Source organism: Carcharodon carcharias, chromosome 15, assembly GCF_017639515.1.
Source record: "Carcharodon carcharias isolate sCarCar2 chromosome 15, sCarCar2.pri, whole genome shotgun sequence".
NCBI classification, from domain to species: domain Eukaryota; kingdom Metazoa; phylum Chordata; class Chondrichthyes; order Lamniformes; family Lamnidae; genus Carcharodon; species Carcharodon carcharias.
The window spans coordinates 88263563-88281586 of NC_054481.1; the positions used below are offsets into that span (position 1 = coordinate 88263563).

The following is an 18024-nucleotide window of genomic DNA, read 5'->3' on the forward strand; positions in this document are numbered from 1 at the left end:
CTGTTGACCTTGCAATTCCTTGTGATTTGGCAGGCCACCCCCGAAGGTGGCATCATGGGTCTCTTGCTGATTTTCTAGCCAGCAGGCAAGACCCCGGTTGCTTCCACAATGTTCCACCCATGGAGTGGTGAGGCATGTATGCTCCTGATTGATCCTTGTAGATAGTGGAAAGGTTTTGAAGGGTCAGGAGGTGGCAACATTTGCCGCTGAATGTGTCTGGTTCACTTAAGCTTCTGATGACTCCCAAGATTTTGGCGATGGTGGAATTCAGCAATGGTGCTGTTGTTAAAAGTAGGAGGGGGTTGGGCTCTCTCTTTTTCAAGATGACCATGACATCACACCAGTTCCAGTGAATTAAAAAGCTTTTATTGTTTAAATAAAATGCATTGAACACAGACAGCAACAGTAGGCTCACTTGCAAATCCCAAGGAACCTGCTTAAGCACCAAACAAGTGGCATTTTTGATATATAGTTGCCAGGACAAAAAATCTTAAACAGTTCTGATTTGGTAAACAACACAATATCCACTGGAATTGTAGTTTCAGTTACATTTCTCACCAGGCCGTGCCACCCAGACTGTTATAAACCCCCCACTACCCACCCCCACCCACGACAGCTGTGTTATGTTAAATGGCCGTTACATTTTCCTGCAAGCAGTAGAAAACTGTCATTCTGTATAAAAGTGAAATTGCTTATGACCGTGCTTTTGACCATTTTCTGTGGCTGCCAATGTTCTTTTCAATCATATCTCCAACTCCACTCACGATATGCACCTTTTCAGGGTCTTTGGTTTATATACAGCCCCTGCACTCAATGACTTTGGAACCTTTTGAAACTGACAACTAATTGAGACATGCTAAATTGGGACACCTAGGACTGAATGCCTGAAATCTGCCAGGTGACTCCAGTCGTGTCCGCCAGCACCTTGTACAGATTCTTATGTTCTGTTGTCACAGTGACTGAGGTAGGAGTTTTGAAAATGATGGTCCAAAAATAATGGAGGTGACTCGGGAAATTACCGGATAAAAGGCTGATAAGTTCGGAATGAGCCTTGTATAGGTCAGCACGGCAGGTACATAATTCAAACCAAATTCTTGTCAATGAGAGGATATATATCTGAATAAAAAAAAAAGGAACTGCCTCTCGGGATGTTGCTGAAACCTGGGCAGAAACAAATCTCACAGGCAAATCAAGAGGCATTGGTGCTTAAAAAAAAATACAATTTTCATAGTGCCTACTTTCAAAGATTACCTGCACAATTTGACAAGCTGCTGACAGTGTCATCATCTTGATCAGAACCACGGGAGGCATCGGATTACCTGATCTAATGTGAAGACGGTTAACTATTTTTTAAAAGGATGTGATTTCATCGTATCCCTGTCCAAATTTATCAGGGAAACTCTGCCCTGCTTAGACCTGAATCAAAGCTTAAGTGATTTCTTCAGTGAGCTTTCATTTCTGAAATGCTCCTCTTTAGCACCATATATAGTGTTGTCCTGGATCACTCCTATTAGAAGTGGCATGAGTAAATAATAACTGGGACAATAATGAAGAAAATGTTGGCAAGTAAGTTTGGATGATTGTCACATATTTTGATTCTGTAACCTCACCATGCTTGCACAGAGTTTGAGGCTGTGGTGGTGGAACATCAGCAGCTGCTGTGATTTCACAGCCATGACACTAAGGGCCTGTTGTACTTGTTGGTGAGCTGTACAGCTGGCAGATGATCATAAGGGTCAAGGTGGGCAATGAGGAACGACTAAGTAAATGGACAGGGTAGGTTTGGCTTGGAGCGAGATCATGAGAAAATGACAGAGAAAAATAGTTCTGATAACATTTTTGGAATTGGGGAGAATAACCAAATGGGGCTCCAGGGTGAGTTACTATGGGGTAGATACTGGTACAGTTTTTTTGCTGTGATACACAACTACTGTATATTTAAACATGTCAAAGTTTAAGAAATCCATTAAAAAAATCCCTTTGAATAGTTTCTATGATATATACTCCTAGATTATTTCCCCATCGTGTGGCCTACAGTGTTTAGTGCTTAAAGCTTAAAGAATTTAAGACAGTGTCAGCGCTCACTTTATTATGTGGCCAAGTAGCTTAGAATTCTGTGACATGAGATGGCTCTATCCTGGGCTCTCAAATTCAACCACTGTTATCAGAATGCTTCATCCAGCAGAGGCAGAACATTGGACAGCAAATCAGCCCACATGTTTTCTGACAACACAAATTTGCAGAGGGATAGTCTTTAGAGTCTCTCTCAATTAGAGAGCTCGTGTGGCCAGGGAGAGGGAGCTAAAAAATGAGATTTGAATCCAGGTCCCTGAATCAGTGCTACCCAATAACTATTGCAATAGCCCCTACTTAAGGTGAGCCATGAAGGTTTAAATATTTTGGCAATTGGACTATTGTACGATGGTGGGTTTCCCATTATGATATATCATACAGGCAGGCAGGAGTCTAAAAAAAATTGAAATATGGGGTTTACTTCAGGCAAACTTAAAAACATTTTAAAAATTCAGCATCCCAGATGCTTCTTTTAATAATTCAGTCATATCCTTACTTCCCATTACCCAAGTCATTGAATCACCTCCAAATGGACTGCAGTTTTGTATAACAATCTACATTGCAAGGCCGTCATTCTTGGTGTCAAAAAGTTAATATCAGTAAAAGTTTATTTTTCACATAAAAATACTGTATATCCTTCAGGAATCTTTAGTAGGTTAATACAACACACAGAATATGGATACCCCGGCTAGTAGGATTGTTAGAAGATCTCAATAGATTTGGGGGTGAATGTTTTTGGTGCATGGACTGGGGGAGGGGTGACCATTGGTGCCAAATGCTCCCATTTCCATATTAAAACAAAGTGACAAGATAACAATCTGTTTTGGGGTCTCAGACTTGTAAATGCTTAATCCATATATGGAAATAAGCTGCAAAATATAAAGAGATTGTATTGAATACAACAGGGATCAAGTGTAGACATGGCACAGGAAGTAAATGACAAATTTTAATGTATCTCAGTATATGTATAGTACACTCTATTGTAGCACAGACAGGATCAAATCACCAGGTAGCTCATCAGATCCTGTCTGGCTGCTTTGCTCTGTTTATTTGACCACATTGGCACCAGGAAATCAAATTAGTCAAATATGGCTAACACGAAATGCATAAAAATGTTTAGAGGACACATTCTAAATACCCATGTAACGATATGTGGGGAATACTGGAGGCACTGGCTCCTTCCCAGGGATGCAACATTAGGAAAGCACAGTAACCAACAGCTGTGTATTAAATTGCTGTCTTCACTCTGGAACCAGCCAGTACAATGCGCAGATCTGTAACTGCCAAGGGAAATAAAAGGTTTCTCTTCATCCTTGAAGCAGGACTTTAACCCAGGTATGTATTCGTTAATTTCTTCTGGTCCCCTCTTTCTCCAGTCCCGTTCCACCCCCACAGCCTTAACCAGAGGAAAGAAAGAACTTGTATCCTAAACAGTTTGCAGAATGAAAAGTGAATTCAATCACCACCAGGATGCATTTTAAAGAAACCATGAAAGGGAACCTAGGTTCCTAATTATTCTAGTAGTCCACAGCACTAGTGCCTAATTGAAAAAATTGCATATACCAGTGGTATTCTTCTTACAGCTTCCTAAACCAGAATGAAAATTAATTACTACAACTTTCTAACGTGGAGCCAGAAGCGTCTACCTAACAAAGAATGATGTGAAGAAAAATGAAGCCATTATAAATTATACCATTGAACAAAGAGTAAGATTGTTATTTTTTATGGCTTTGTAGATACACACAATAAATCTAAGGCATATCTCAAACCTGCTCAATTTAATAGTAGCATACTGAGGGATAGGTAGCTGAAATACTGACTCACTATTGAGGAATCAGGTTTCATTAATACTGCAGCTGTTGGAAGAAAATGTCTTTGGTTAAAAAAAAACAGAAAATGATCAAATATTACAATCGTGTTCAAGGATGTCGTACATACCATTAAAATGCATAGTTAAATGTTAAGAGCACTAACATATGCTTTGTGTGTGATTGCCTTGGCTATGCTTGGAGAGAGATGTCAGTAGTTCTAATAAAGTATTAACTGTGCAAGGATGCTCTGGTTTGATTTTCTTTTTAAAAAGTGTGTGTTGGATATATGTCCAGAAAATATTTTTCACAAAAAGGTTCACAAGGTGGCTTTCTTAATGAATTAGTCAATTCTGAACAATACCTGGAAGGTTTGGAACTGCAAATAGTGTTTTAAGTTTCAAAATAAAATCTCAATCCGCCATTAAACGTTAAAATGCATACTTGCACCTGAATTTAAAGCCCAGGACTGGAGCGAAGATATTATTGGTGCCAGAGGTGTTAGTGTCTCCCTGATTGTTTTATTCTCTTCTAGCTTGTTTGTGTACTGTACGCCTGTTCCCTTAGTATTTCAGTTAAGCACCATGCCACGTGCATGACAATGTGTTACCAACAGTTCAAGGGTAGCTCTGTCGTCAGGAGGTTGGATGCAAAAGCTGATCACACATTTAATAGAACTTCCTTGACCTTTACCCTGTCTAATAAGCAGCACCACTCAAATCCTTAAAGCAAATGATGAGGACAGCATGTTGGGAGCTGGAGGCAATCTCTTCTTCAGGTGGATTTACACCAACAGGCCAACTCAGCAAGGAAGAGAAAAAACATTCACAGATTCTTTTTCATGCAGGTCAATATTTTCATCCTCGGGAAGTCCCATTTACTCCATAAGAGGAACCAACTAACAGAAAAACAATCCAGACATTGACAGAAGTCTTGCTCGTAAGTTCAAGAGGCATTGCCTTCATGGAAACATGAGGAACCATTTTGTACTTGGGAAGTCCGTTGTCAGTGTAACTTCACGTCAAATCTTTCGCACTGTCTGAATCATATGCTAATGAATTTTGATGTAGCAAATTGTGTGCTTGCAAACACTGAAAAGGTAGCTAAATGCTTCTCCTGAAGACAGTGTCCTTTCATTGATTTCAATTTTGGCATTTGCTGAATTCTTTGATTTCAAGAGACAATTACCTTGAACAGAAGCTTTTTTAAAGGCACACAAGAGTATGCGGCAGGTGGAATTGAGCTTTGCACTATTAAAAGAAAATCATGCTCAGGATTTGAGCGCTGGAGGCAAGGCTGGCATTTATTACCTACTCCTAGTTATCCTGAGGGCATTAAGAGTGAGCATGGACTGGAGTCATGGGTTGGATTGTTTTAGTATTTGTCGGCCCAAATTTAACAAATTTGTTTCCTAATTTTCTCTGTTGTGATGTGAACTCACAACACCTGGCTTGCTAGTCCAGCACCATTACCACTACGCCACTAAAAAATTGAACTTTCAGAACAATTTTGAGTGAGTTTTTTTCTTTTTCCTTAACGTGTTATGATATTACTGTCTTCTGTCCAGCTAATCCTAGGATCTCAAACCTTAACTCATGTTGTATCTTATTCAAAGGCTATCTTTGTGAGTATGAAGTCCAGGAAGACCTCTGCACCTTTGCAGTATTTTAAGAAGTGGCATTTTACACCAATATACAGGGCATACATTCCGGAGCAGGTTTAAGCATAATTCTCGACTTCAGTGTGTGCTGAACAATTGGTAAGCCAGCAGTGTACATGCACAGAAAATGGCTGCCAGTCTGATAGAAGAAAATTGTTATAAACTCTTGTCATTTTTCTATATGGTACCAATTCAGATCTCTGTATATTTTGTACAATTAAAGAACTCCTACAATGGCCAGCCCTCTGATACTTAAGTAATAAACCTTCAGGCATACAGCTTGTGAACCTTTCCTTTGTAAAACAAGTGATGATTGAACTGGGCCTAGTTCATTTCAAGTAGACACCAACCAGGCCAGAGTGCCTTCAAACACAGTACTAGAATCCAGAGGCAAAGGTAGAAGACTGATTCCTAGCTGTTGTTGTTCACTAATATTCCAAAAATTCAGTGCTAGAGAAATCTAAATCCATAGGAGCTTCGGCCTCAAAGGATAATGCTAGTGTTCTTGTATGGCTGTTGTAGGTACAATATAAACCAATCCAAGTTGCCGAAAACCTTCATTCAATGGAATACAATTGGATGACATTGTGATGATTTTTTTTTGGTTAAAGAGGACTGCATTAAAGAACACAAAACAATCCAATTTAATAGCAGCAAAGCACCTTTCCCAGAAGTCTCTACTTTGCCTTTAGTGAGTCAGAATGTCTATGATGAACACTCTTGAGCGTTTACCCCTCCCTCAGCGTGAACCTGCAGGTCGACAGGCTGAACCTGATGTTGGTCAGGTCTTTTGTTTACAAGGACCACTTTCCTGATACAGCCGGCAATTCCTGAGGTGAATTTTCCCCCTGTAAAGAGTTCAATGTCTGGAGCACCACCTGAGGATAGAAAGGAAACATTACACCAAGGCGGAGGTATGGAGTAGAAGTTATGCTGCACTGGTTCTTGGTGTGGGATCAGGGCACACAATTTGGTGACATGCATGCCGCATGTGCACAAGTGGTGCTTCTAGTCCATTAATTAAATCAATAAAATCATTCAATAATTCAAGGCAGTCAACAACATTTTGGCTCCTCTTAATGATTAATAGCAGTAACAACTGCCACTTATACTGCATCTCTAACATAATAAAACACCCTAAAGCACTTCACAGATGTGACTCTGAGACAAACTTTGACACCGAGCTGCCTAATACAATCCTTGGACAAGATGACCAAAAGCTTGGTCAACAAGTTAAGTTCTGAGGAATGTCTTAAAGGATGAGAGAGGGGTAGAAAGGCAGAGAGGGTTAGGAAAGGAATTCCAGAGCCTAGTGGCTAGGCAGCTGAAGGTATGGCCAACAATGGTGGACTGATTAAAATTGGGGATATGCAAGACGCCAGAACTGGAGGCAGAATCCTAATGAGGTTTGAGGTATCAGCAGTAGCTCCGTGGTGCCACTAGCACCTATGACTCAGAAGATTGTGGGTTCAAGCCCCGTACAGTGAACTTAATGACATATTCTATGCATATCTCCAATGCAATACTGAGAAAGCACTGTAGGTCAGTCTTTCAGAGGAGACCTTACACCAAAGTCTTGTCTGCCCTCTCACGTGGACCAATGGCAGCATTTGAAGAACAACAGGGGAGTTCTCCTTGGTGTCCTGGTCAACTAACATCACTATCAATAGATCTTATGGTCATTCATGGCATTGCTGTTTTTGGGATCTTGCTGTGCACAACCTGACTGCTGCCGTTCCCTTTACTGCAACAGCAATGATACTTCCAAGGTAAGTAATTGGCTGTTAAGAGCTTTGGAGCGTTCTGAGTTTGTGAAAGGCAAGCTTTTCTTTTTCTCTTTCTGTCTACAAGACACCTTCTGATGGGACAGAGGAAACAGAGGCTATCCAGTCACAGCTCCACGTTCTGACATTAAATAAGCTGAGCTGATGAAAATTACCTCTTGAAAATTCACACTCACCCAAATAGACACTTCCCCTCGTGTTCACCATGACCTTGTCTCCTTTGGATTCTCCCCTCACAATCTCGTCACCATCCACTTGAATATATCCCAATTTTCCTTCTCTGTGGAGATGTGAAATGTTGCTTAGATTCTGAACAGACCCCAACTTCCTATACACATTGCTTGAGCTTTAGACACCATGAAAAACATTTGACCTCAGTCTGATATTGTTTCAATTTGCTGCAAAGTTCAAAGATGAGCTGACTGGGAGTAGCTCAACTGGGACCAGTTCCAATTCCCATTTAGCTGGTCAACTGGGAGCCAGTCAACTGGCCAGCTTGGAGCTAGTCAACTGGAAATAGCTCAACTGGGACCAGTTCCAATTCCCATTTAAATTTGGACCAGTTACAAATGATTTTTCCACGAGGGATACTCAGATTTAAAGGAAAACAATAATTAGAGGGTTCTGAATGAAGATCATACTTTAAACATTAACCTTTGCCTTTCAGATGATGATCAACCTTTTGGGAACTTATAACTTGTTCCTGGTTTCATTTGAGATTTACAGCCTTCATTTTTTTTTTCATACTGGGCCCAATTTTCCAGTGCTAGCAGAAATGGGCTTGTTCTGGCCCAAACCTTAGGTACGCCCACAGTCAGGAACGCCAGCTGTGTCCAACTTTCCAAGCTGAGCTCCGTTCTCTTGTTCAGTTGGGTGTAAAGAATCCCATGGCACTGTCTGAAGAAGTCCAGGGGAATTATCCACATGTCCCATTCACACAGAGCATCCTGACTGTTTGAAACCTTGTTTTGTGTAAATTGGCTGTTACATAACAACAGTGACTATACTTCAGGAACAACTTCAAAGCTTTCTGAGGACATGAAAGGCACTACATAAATAGAAGAAAAAACTCTGTATTTATATAGCAACTTCCACATCCTCAGGATGCTCCAAAAGGTACTTGAGCACCACTTAACACACTGCATAAGATATTGTTGATAGGGCATTTTTATTTTTTATTTTCATGCGATGCAAGTGCAGCTGGGAGACCACCATTTATTGCACATCCCTAATTGTCCTTGAAAAGTTAGCAGTCCAAGCAGGTATTTAGATATTCTATAACTTAGGGAAGCAGTGGCATAGTGATAATGTCTCTGGGCTAGTAATCCAGAAGCCCAGGCTAATGCCCTGGGGACATGGGTTCAAATCCCACCACAGCAGCTGATGGTATTTAAATACAATTAACAAATCTGGAATATAAAGATAGCCTCAGTGACAGTGACCATGACAACCATCATCGATTGTCGTAAAAACCTATCGGGTTCACCAATGTCCTTTAGGGAAGGAAATATGTCATCCTTACCCGTTCTGGCCTATATGTGACTCCAGATCTACTGCAATGTGGTTGACTCTTAACTGCCCTCTGAAATGGCCTGGCAAGTCACTCAGCTCAAGGGCAATTAGGAATGGGCAACAACTGCTGGCCTTGCCGATGATGCCCATATCCCATGAAAGATAAAAATGGACAACTGTGTGGCTTGCTAGACCATTTCAGAGGGCGGTTAAGTGTCAAACATATTGCCATGGGTCTGGAGTCACAAGATGGCAGATTTCCTTTCCAAAAGGACATTAGTGAACCAGAAGGGTTTTTACGACAATCTGGTAGTTCCATGATCATAACTAACATTAGTTGTTTTATCCCAGATTTATTAATTAATTGAATTTAGATGATTCCAGCTGTCATGGTGGGATTTGAGCTGAAGCATTAGTACGTACCTCTGATCATAATTCCAGTAGCATTACCATTATACTATTGTACATATTAACATTACCAGGAGCGTATTTCCTCACCGCACAGCAATTATTCTGTGCCATTCCCCATCATTAATCGGATCTTCTGACAGGATATTGGCTTCACCGCTTCCCAGCTGGTAACTGAATGGAGAAAAATAAAATGTGCAAAGAATTGTATCACAAAAAACATTAGAGAAGAATCTGTTGTGACTGTGCCACAATTCTGAGGTGCATCATGAATGGCTGAATGTGGATGGGAAGACGAGTGGGCAGTTCAGCTCCTGGAACCACTCAATTTGATCATGGCTGATTTGTACCCTCCACTTTGCTGTGCTCCATAGCTTCCAATACCCTTACCAAACAAAAATCTATTGATCCCTTTCTTGAAAGCATCAGCTGACCCAGAACCAACAGACATTTAGTGGAGAGAATTCCAGATTTCCACTTCTTCTTCATGAGTTCTCTGCCTGAAGGCAGGTTTGATCTACAGCACCATGACCTCCACCACCGGTAGGACAAGGAGGCAGGTCTCAAATCCACCCCAGCCATAACAGGGAATTAAACACCGTGCTGTTGGCACCAATCAGATCCACACCTACCATCCAGCCAATTGCGCCCCCAAGGAGTCCAAGTTGCTGTGGCAACATACACTTTTACCTGCATGTTGTAATCTGGAGCTATGGATTGTGATGGTAAAGGCTCCAATTTCTTTCCACCTCATGGCTGACCAGAAATCTCTCCTGCTCTTACCACCTGCCATTGGCGTGTATTGGAAGGGTTTACTCAACCCGTTATCCAAGTTATGAACACACCTTCCCTGACCAACAAGTCCTGGAGTGGGACTTGAACCTGGAGCTTCTGACAAGGATGCTACCCAGTGTGTCACAAGACCTCCAAGATTACCACTACCCACAGTGATTTCAAACTGAAATGTACTAGCTATAATGTTAATATTATTGCTCCTTGTTTAGGATTCCTCCATCAGAGGAAACAGTCTTTCTGTATCCACCCTGCTGAATCCCTTTAAGACTTTAGTTAGATCTCTCTCAACCTTTTAAATGCAAGGCAACATGATTCCATGAAAGGGATATTGCCATCGACTGGGTGTTTGGTATGTTATTTTACAATAGTGAATGACAGGTGAGTGTACAGTGATCAAGTAGTGACCTTCATTATCATTAATTATATCTATCTTCATAAATTATTTGGATCACAGCTAACTGAAAATAAGAACAGAAAAACAAGCCATTATACAATAGCAAAAACTGTTGGTGTCATCATACAGATGCTAAAGCATTTGCCCCATGTTCATTTTTTTAATGGAGAGGATCAACTCATTATTTTAAAAGTGATCATAAAATCAAAGGATAACTTCTGATAAAGAAGGCTATTCATCCCTCCCACCCTAGCTCATCCATCCAGAAATACTCTACAGTTCCCCCATTGCAGGCTCGAAAATGATGCTGGATTTGTCACCTGCAATGCTCTACCCAGGAGTCTATTATATATGTTGGTTGCTCTATGTGAAGAAGATTGCCTGATTTCTGAGGTGAAGGTTCTGTATCAGAAGCAACTACAAGAATATAATCCAAGCTTAACTCTACGGAAGTATTGAGGGTGTGTTGCACGATTGAAGATGCCGTCTTCTGTGATATGCATTAAACTGTGGCCCCACATGCCCTCTCAGGTGGACATAAAATATTCCACATACTATCTGAAGAAAAGCAGGGGCATTCCCCCTGTGTCATGGGCAATAATTATCCCTCAAGTAACATCAGTAAACACATTACCTAGTCATGATCACATTGCTGGTGGCTGTATGCTGTGTACAAACTGGCTACTGTGTTTCATATATTACAACAGCAATCACACTTGACTGTATGACACAAGTATAGTACTGTACTTCAGGATGTACTGAGGTGATGTCAGGCACTATATGAATGCAAGTTCTTTCCTTCTTTCTATATTGATCTGAATTAGCTCTGGTATCACGAACACGTTGACCTTATTCTTTGAAGTGAAAAGATTCAAGACTCAATCATGTGAATGGGACAGAATGGTCCCTTTGAAGCCTCAGTGAGCCACTGAGCCAGACAGACTGGACCAGTCTCTAGTCTGTCATGAGTTTAGTGGTCTCAGGTAGATAGATGACCGTGTTCCTACCATTGACCTCAGTACCTCAGGTGAGAATGGATGTCATCCTATCTGTTGGTTCCTGCTGGAAATCTCTAGGATTGACCTTAAATCTTCGGGTGGCTGTTCTGGTAGTGAAGATGCTGCAGCCATTTTGATGTCAAGGCTTCATTTAAATAAATAGATGAGCTGCCCACCTAAAAACGGGCATTCCATATTATCCTGGCCAGCAAGGCGCATCTGGGACAGGGTGGGGGGAGCAAGTGGTGGGGGAGGAAAGAGAAAGCAGGTGTTGCAGAACTTGGGGTGGCATTAGCCCAGAATATTTGTGATGCCTGGAGAACCACAAGAGACTTACTCTTCCTGGCCCACAAGAATAATTGAAAATTCTCTTTCTCAGGGTCTCTGTCAGTGAAACTGGACAGGAAGTTCACAGTGTCACGACTAGTTCTATCCTACAATGGTGGTTGGAATCTGATGTATGTCATATGAACCTGATTTGTATATTAAAGTGACACCAATCTGAAACTGGTAGGCTGCTTGGTGCCCATGTCAAGGTGGCGAAAGGAAGACCGTTGGCAGAAAGGAAGGGAATAAGTCTACTGACCACATTTCGAGGCCAATATTATCCAACATTGAATTTGGCAAGTTAAAATCACACAATGTCACAAAATATGAGGCAAAGGACGGAAGAATAAGAGTACCTGTACAAGCCTGCAACTATAATGGGGTAGGCATGGAGGAAGAAGAGCGTACCAATGCTCACATGTACAATGCAATAGGGACAGAGGAAGCAGAAAGGAAATTATACGTTACACAACACACAACTATGTTATGGTCTTAGTGTTACATGAATGGAAGAACTTTCTGGGCTCTGGGTGAATAATTAAGTTTTTCTTATTAAATCACGTCACACCTTGCTTGCCTTACCTGAAGAGCACGTGACCATTTTGTAGACCAAGAGCGACAAAGTCCTTTCCTCTTCCATTTTCCCCGTGTTTCTACAAACATAAGAAAATCTATTATTGACAAAAATAAAACTAAAGCCAGCAAGCTGGAAAATACACATTGGGCTAGACAGCCAACGAACGAAAGAAAAAGCTTAACATTTCATCAGAACTTAGAAATCTGTTATCCTCTTCACTTATAACAAGAGACAACTTCTCTTTGTAAGATATGGAACTGTAGGCCCCAGTTGAATACAGGCATATATGTAGAGAATAAAAATGCTAAACATTGTGACCTATGACAAGGATTCAGATGATATCAAACAATAGAAGTTAAAGCAGTTTGAAAATAGTTAAAACCCCAAGGTTAGATTATAAATTGTACGCTACCTGATTTTGTAAAAATCTATATTAAAACTCATGTCTGCATGCTTCTTCTGTTGTAATATTTCTGTCACACTTTTCTCTCGGCTTTTCCTATTATAATTTCCTACATTGACATTTATAATGCAAACATCGTATGTAAACCTGCCATTCTGTAATTACACCCTCCCACCAATAGTGGCACCAAAGCGCCTTAGTTTTGTCCTCTCAGCTCCTCAGCCTATACTGCAGAGAAACTCCTATGCGCCAAACTACTCTACTTCCCAAAGCTTTAATTGCCTACAAATAATAACATAATACCAAAGTATTATATACAAATAAGGACAGATGCATGAATGTAGAATGTGCTGAATCACAGAGAAATGTTTGGTTCAACTATCCCACTTCACCTGATCTTGACTCCCATGTGCAATGGCATGGGAGATTAACTCATGTTGTTTCTTTCTCTGTCTGTTGTGATATGGGATGTGTCTGTGTGTAGGGTGGGGGTTGGGGAGCTGTAGCAGAACACAACTTGTTTTGGTCACATTACACTCCAATATTTGCTCCTGGTTGCTGTTATTCACTGAATTGTATATTCACCGTGACTGTTTGTTCCCCTAACCTTGTATCTAACTATTGTTCAAACCCTATATGCAACATATACACAAGGCAGGTGACGTCCTGGTGTTAACCTTTCCTGTGAAGTAACCACTGTGAATCATTTAATAACCTTGTCTTGCACATTTATCAACTTAAAGCAATTCCCATCTTAATCCAATCTTCCCCACAGGTTCTTCATTATCCCAATATCAGCTTCAAGATACTTTTAAAACTGATTCCAGGATTCTCATCTCCTCTCCTCTCTCTGGAAGCCCATTCCAAGAGTTGACCATGTTTTTATGTGGAGAAATGTTTCCTGATTTCAGTTCAGCTTTGGCTCACTGGGCTCAAGAGAGTGATAGACCAATGGAATGAGAGAGTAATACTCGAGTGAGAGAGTAATAGACAAATTGAATAAGTTGCCACAGATCAGGAATGCAGAGTACAAACCTGTGTGATCTGTACTGCAGTTTGGCCAGGACAAAATAATTGCCTAGGTTTTATATAATGACTTTGATATCTGAATGTTATGTTGATGATTGTTTAATTGTTTCTAATGTGTGAAAAGCACCCATACACATCAAGACGTACATTTCTGAAAGGTGCTGCACCAGTATGTTGCACAGCTGTTTCCGAAAAGCCTTGGGAGGAAGAGCTGTAAGAACAGTTATGTCCCAATTTTATCCTCAGCTCAATGAGAGTTCATTCTGGAACTAATTCCATAGATTGTGACAGCCCTTCTGATACCATGGTCATTCACCTTGCTCTTGAGTGAGTCTAGATTGTGAGTGTTAGCAAACTATGTAACAAAGGCAGATAATGAAGCCAAATCCAATCCTGTTTGGACCAAGAATGCGAATTGAGATTACGTGACCAAAAGATATGGCTGGTTTGATCTTCTCCTTTGAGAATATCAATCCTATTTTCTAATCATTATTCAGAGTAGTTTTGAATTTACTTTTCCAAAAAAAAATGAAATTGCTGATTATCTTGCCTGTCATGATTCAGTCCAAAATGAACTATTCTGATAATTTCATGTCCATGTGTGTCTTTAAATGTATGTGCGTGGGTGTGATGGTATGTTTGTGTCTACAAGAGTGTGTCAGCGTCTGATAGCGTCCCTGTGTCTGGGTAATCTTCACATACCTTAACAAATCCATCTGTGACAATTCTCTTCATAATTTAGAAACATTTAATGCTGAATCACTCTGTTGCCAAGACATACAACGTTTCCTTTGCAGATTGGGATCATAAATTCAGATCAGATAGTGAGCTTCCAAAGAATAGCAGAGAAATACAGGTCTATTTTTGAGCTACTGGTCTATTAAAAGAAACAGCATCATTCTGCTTTATTTCAGGAAATTAGCTATTGTCAATTCAATAATGGGACAAAAGCATTCCTGGCTCCTGGCTTTAACTCAAATCACAAACAACTGAATTAAATACACACCACATTAGGAGCGACTATTTGGTAATTTCCTTGTCAATGATTTAGTTCCCTTGTTGGGAGGATCTGGAGCAGCTCAGTCCTTTAAATGGCCTTAAAATTCCAGTAGCAGCAGGCCATTCTGAAAACTGGATAGGTCCTCAGGCTGACCTTACTGGGGGAAATGGCAGGTTCTGATTGGAGGGAGTACAGGGTCACTCTCCACTTCCATTATTATCCCACTGGATGTCAATCCAGCATTCAAGGGGCAGAGCTCTCATCTTCCCCCACCAGGAGTGAGGCTCGGACCCATAACCTCTAGGCTCAGGGGAATGTGAACACTGAGCCAAGGTTCATTTCAAAAATGTCAAAGGAACTATAATACCAGAAATTGTAAGAGCACAGAGTATAATCAGCAAAATGTCAGCAGGCAAGGAAGGCCTATCTGAGGAAGAGGATTCATAGGTAAAACAGGCTAAACGTGGAGTCTGCTGCCACAAACACGATCAGAATGGCCATTAGGTCAGTGCACTTGGAGCTTCTGCCCCTCTAGAGCAAGACAAGCATCCAGTCATAATGAGGAGCTAAACGATGTTTGTTCAGTCATTACAAGGTGGCATTGCTACTCTGGGTGCAGATTGGGTGAAATTCCAATATTTCTTCATGGCTAAGTTGTACTTGCTGTAGTATACAAGTCTGGCACATATAGGGTTAAAATGGAACTGAGCACAGTATCACCCACACAGTGATGTAAGAGAACAGCTGACCCACATCTACAGGTCAGTCTAGTGTTGGATAGAGCCATGTGCACAAGGAAGCATGGAGACAGCGCCTAGCTTGAACCCTTTACTGTGTATATGTGCATAGTTCTCGTAGTTAATAAATACATACAGTTAACCTACTTAAGACTATGAAGGCTTCATGATGACCTACTGAATGGTATCCAAACCCTACATACCTGCCTCTCAATCTAATCAACAGACAGGAATTTCACCCCAAGATATCTAGGTATAAATTCAACTGAGACTAAAGGGATAGCATGTGCAACCTAGTGGCAGAATTGGCAATTACAGATCTAAACACCAAAGATTAACATTAAAGCTCATAGTGAAGTGTTGAAAGCGAGACCCCTTAAAGGATTATTGCCATCCTGGTAAAAGGGACAGGCACATTGGTGTCTGAAGATTTGTAAACAGAGACAAATGCAGTAACGGGACTTGCAATGCAGTAATGTTATTACATTAATGTCTGCTGCTAAATATTTTAAATTTGTCCATTAAAATGCATATAAACCAAACGAAAACTGATAAACATACACCTGAATAGGGCATTTGTCTCTTAGAGTTTAACGTGATCTCAGAATTCAGGAATAGGGAAGTGTCCTGGGGACAATTTTGCACGAACATCACAAGAACTCAAAAATCAGGAGCAGGAGTAAACCACACGGCCCAACGAGCCTGCTCCACCATTCAATACCATCATAGCTGATCTTAGGCTTCAACTCCATTTTCCCATCAGCTCCCGTATCCCTTAATTCCCTGAGGGACCAAGAATTTGTTTATCCCAGCCTTAAATGTATTCAATGATGGAGCAACCACAACCCTCTGGGGTAGAGAATTCCAAAGATTCTTTGTGAAGAAATTTCTCTCATCTCAGTCCTAAATGATTGGCCCCTTATCCTGAGACTGTGCCCCTGTGTTTTAGACTCCCTGGCCAGCAGAAACAATCTCTCTGTGTCTACCCTCTAAAGCCTCATCAGAATTTTGTAGGTTTCAATGAGATTATGTCTCATTCTTCTAGACTCTAGACAATATGAGCCCAATTTGCTCAGCCTCTTCATCAAAAGGTTCTGATACTCGTGGGCTGATGAACATTTTGTCTCCAGTATTATCATTATGGTGATTCTTACCAACGCTAGACTGAACTGGTATGAAGTGGGGCAGGTGGAGGGTGCAGTGGGGGCTGTGGTGAAAGTAAACTGTATGATGTATGGTGCTGAAATGATGCCATGCTCCTGAGAGTTTATCACAGCCTGTATGGATCATCAAGCAAAGTTCAGTCAAGCAATCCTTTCACATTGTGTTGGATCTAAAAAAGCAACCAGGAAATGGCTGCTGCTGCCTAGGAATACAGGAATTGTTGCTTTATCATTTTTCTTCTGTTCCCTGCCTAGCAAACGGCCAAATTTTCAGGTTAGCTGGGTGCCATGGTGGTGGGGGGAGAATTGGTAGCGGAGCCAGCAGCAGGAGGCCCTGGGGTCTGTTTCTATGGAACCCCGGCAATCAGTATCCCAGGGCAGGCTGCAGACAGGGGGTTGGGGCTATGAGCAACAATCAGCATTACGAATGTTGAAGCCAGGAATGAGGGGCTGGGTGAACACTCTTGCCCCTCCTGGCCTAGCAAGGAGTGCTGGGAAAAGGAATTGATACTGTGGAGTCATTATCTCCTCCATATCACTGCCTTGTTTCTTAATCAGGAACCTGTAGTGTGGAAAAACTATAGGTCAATAAATTGTTTGTTGATTTTACAATTGTTAATGAGCTAATCGTACTAGATTGAATTTTACAGTTGTTAATTGGATTAGCCAGAATAATATAGTCACACTAGGAGGAAATATAAATACGGCTATGGTAACCATCGATTCTTTCAGGAGAGCTAAGTCCACTAGGTATTTCTCCCCTGTAAATACTCGAATAAACTTTGATATTCCACACTTTTCTGCCTCCAGACTGGTGCTTGAAATTCCCACAAGAAGTGGCACAGTCGGCAGGATCTCCAGGATGGGAACAAGGAGGGCACTCGTGACTAACAGTGGACAGGTGAGTACATTTATATACCACCCTTTAGATTGGAGCGACGGGTCACCCCTCCAACTTGACTGGGATCCGAACCAAAGTAAACAGGCCAGACCTGGAATCTCAAAGTTGGCACAGTGCATGGCACGCGGGTGTTCCTAGGGTAAATGGAGGTGGGTGCCATTCCTTGGGCAAGTGCTTAAAGATTGTTGGGCATACAGCAGGAAAAAGAAGGATGTCCAAACAGGAAGGGTCATCATGCAAGGTATAAAAGGGTAGGAGGAGGCTCATCAGCAATCTCTGGAGGTGCAGAACATGTAGGGGCCTGGTAAATGATACACTGCAATATTTAATACAGGCACATCTGTGGCCAACACTACTGACCTGGCCACACTGGACAACATTGGATTTGGGGAATAGGATTAAGAATATTTTACGGAAAAATAATCAGAACCAAGATGCTCACATCCTGATGGTTC

At 41.3% G+C, this 18024-nt stretch overlaps 1 protein-coding gene across 4 annotated transcripts in view; it reads right to left on the reverse strand.

Annotated features, from left to right (window-relative positions):
* Positions 1 to 344: 344 nt before the first annotated feature.
* hspg2 (heparan sulfate proteoglycan 2) overlaps positions 345 to 18024 on the reverse strand; it is a 519883-nt gene continuing 502203 nt past the window's right edge. For all 4 annotated transcript variants that reach the window (XM_041206462.1, XM_041206463.1, XM_041206461.1 and 1 more), the window contains 4 exons: positions 12342 to 12412; positions 9336 to 9419; positions 7502 to 7605; positions 345 to 6419 (listed from right to left, as the gene is read on the reverse strand). In XM_041206462.1, the coding sequence (XP_041062396.1) occupies positions 6247 to 6419; positions 7502 to 7605; positions 9336 to 9419; positions 12342 to 12412 (432 nt within the window). In that variant the 3' untranslated portion in view covers positions 345 to 6246. The remainder of the gene's footprint in view (positions 6420 to 7501; positions 7606 to 9335; positions 9420 to 12341; positions 12413 to 18024) is intronic.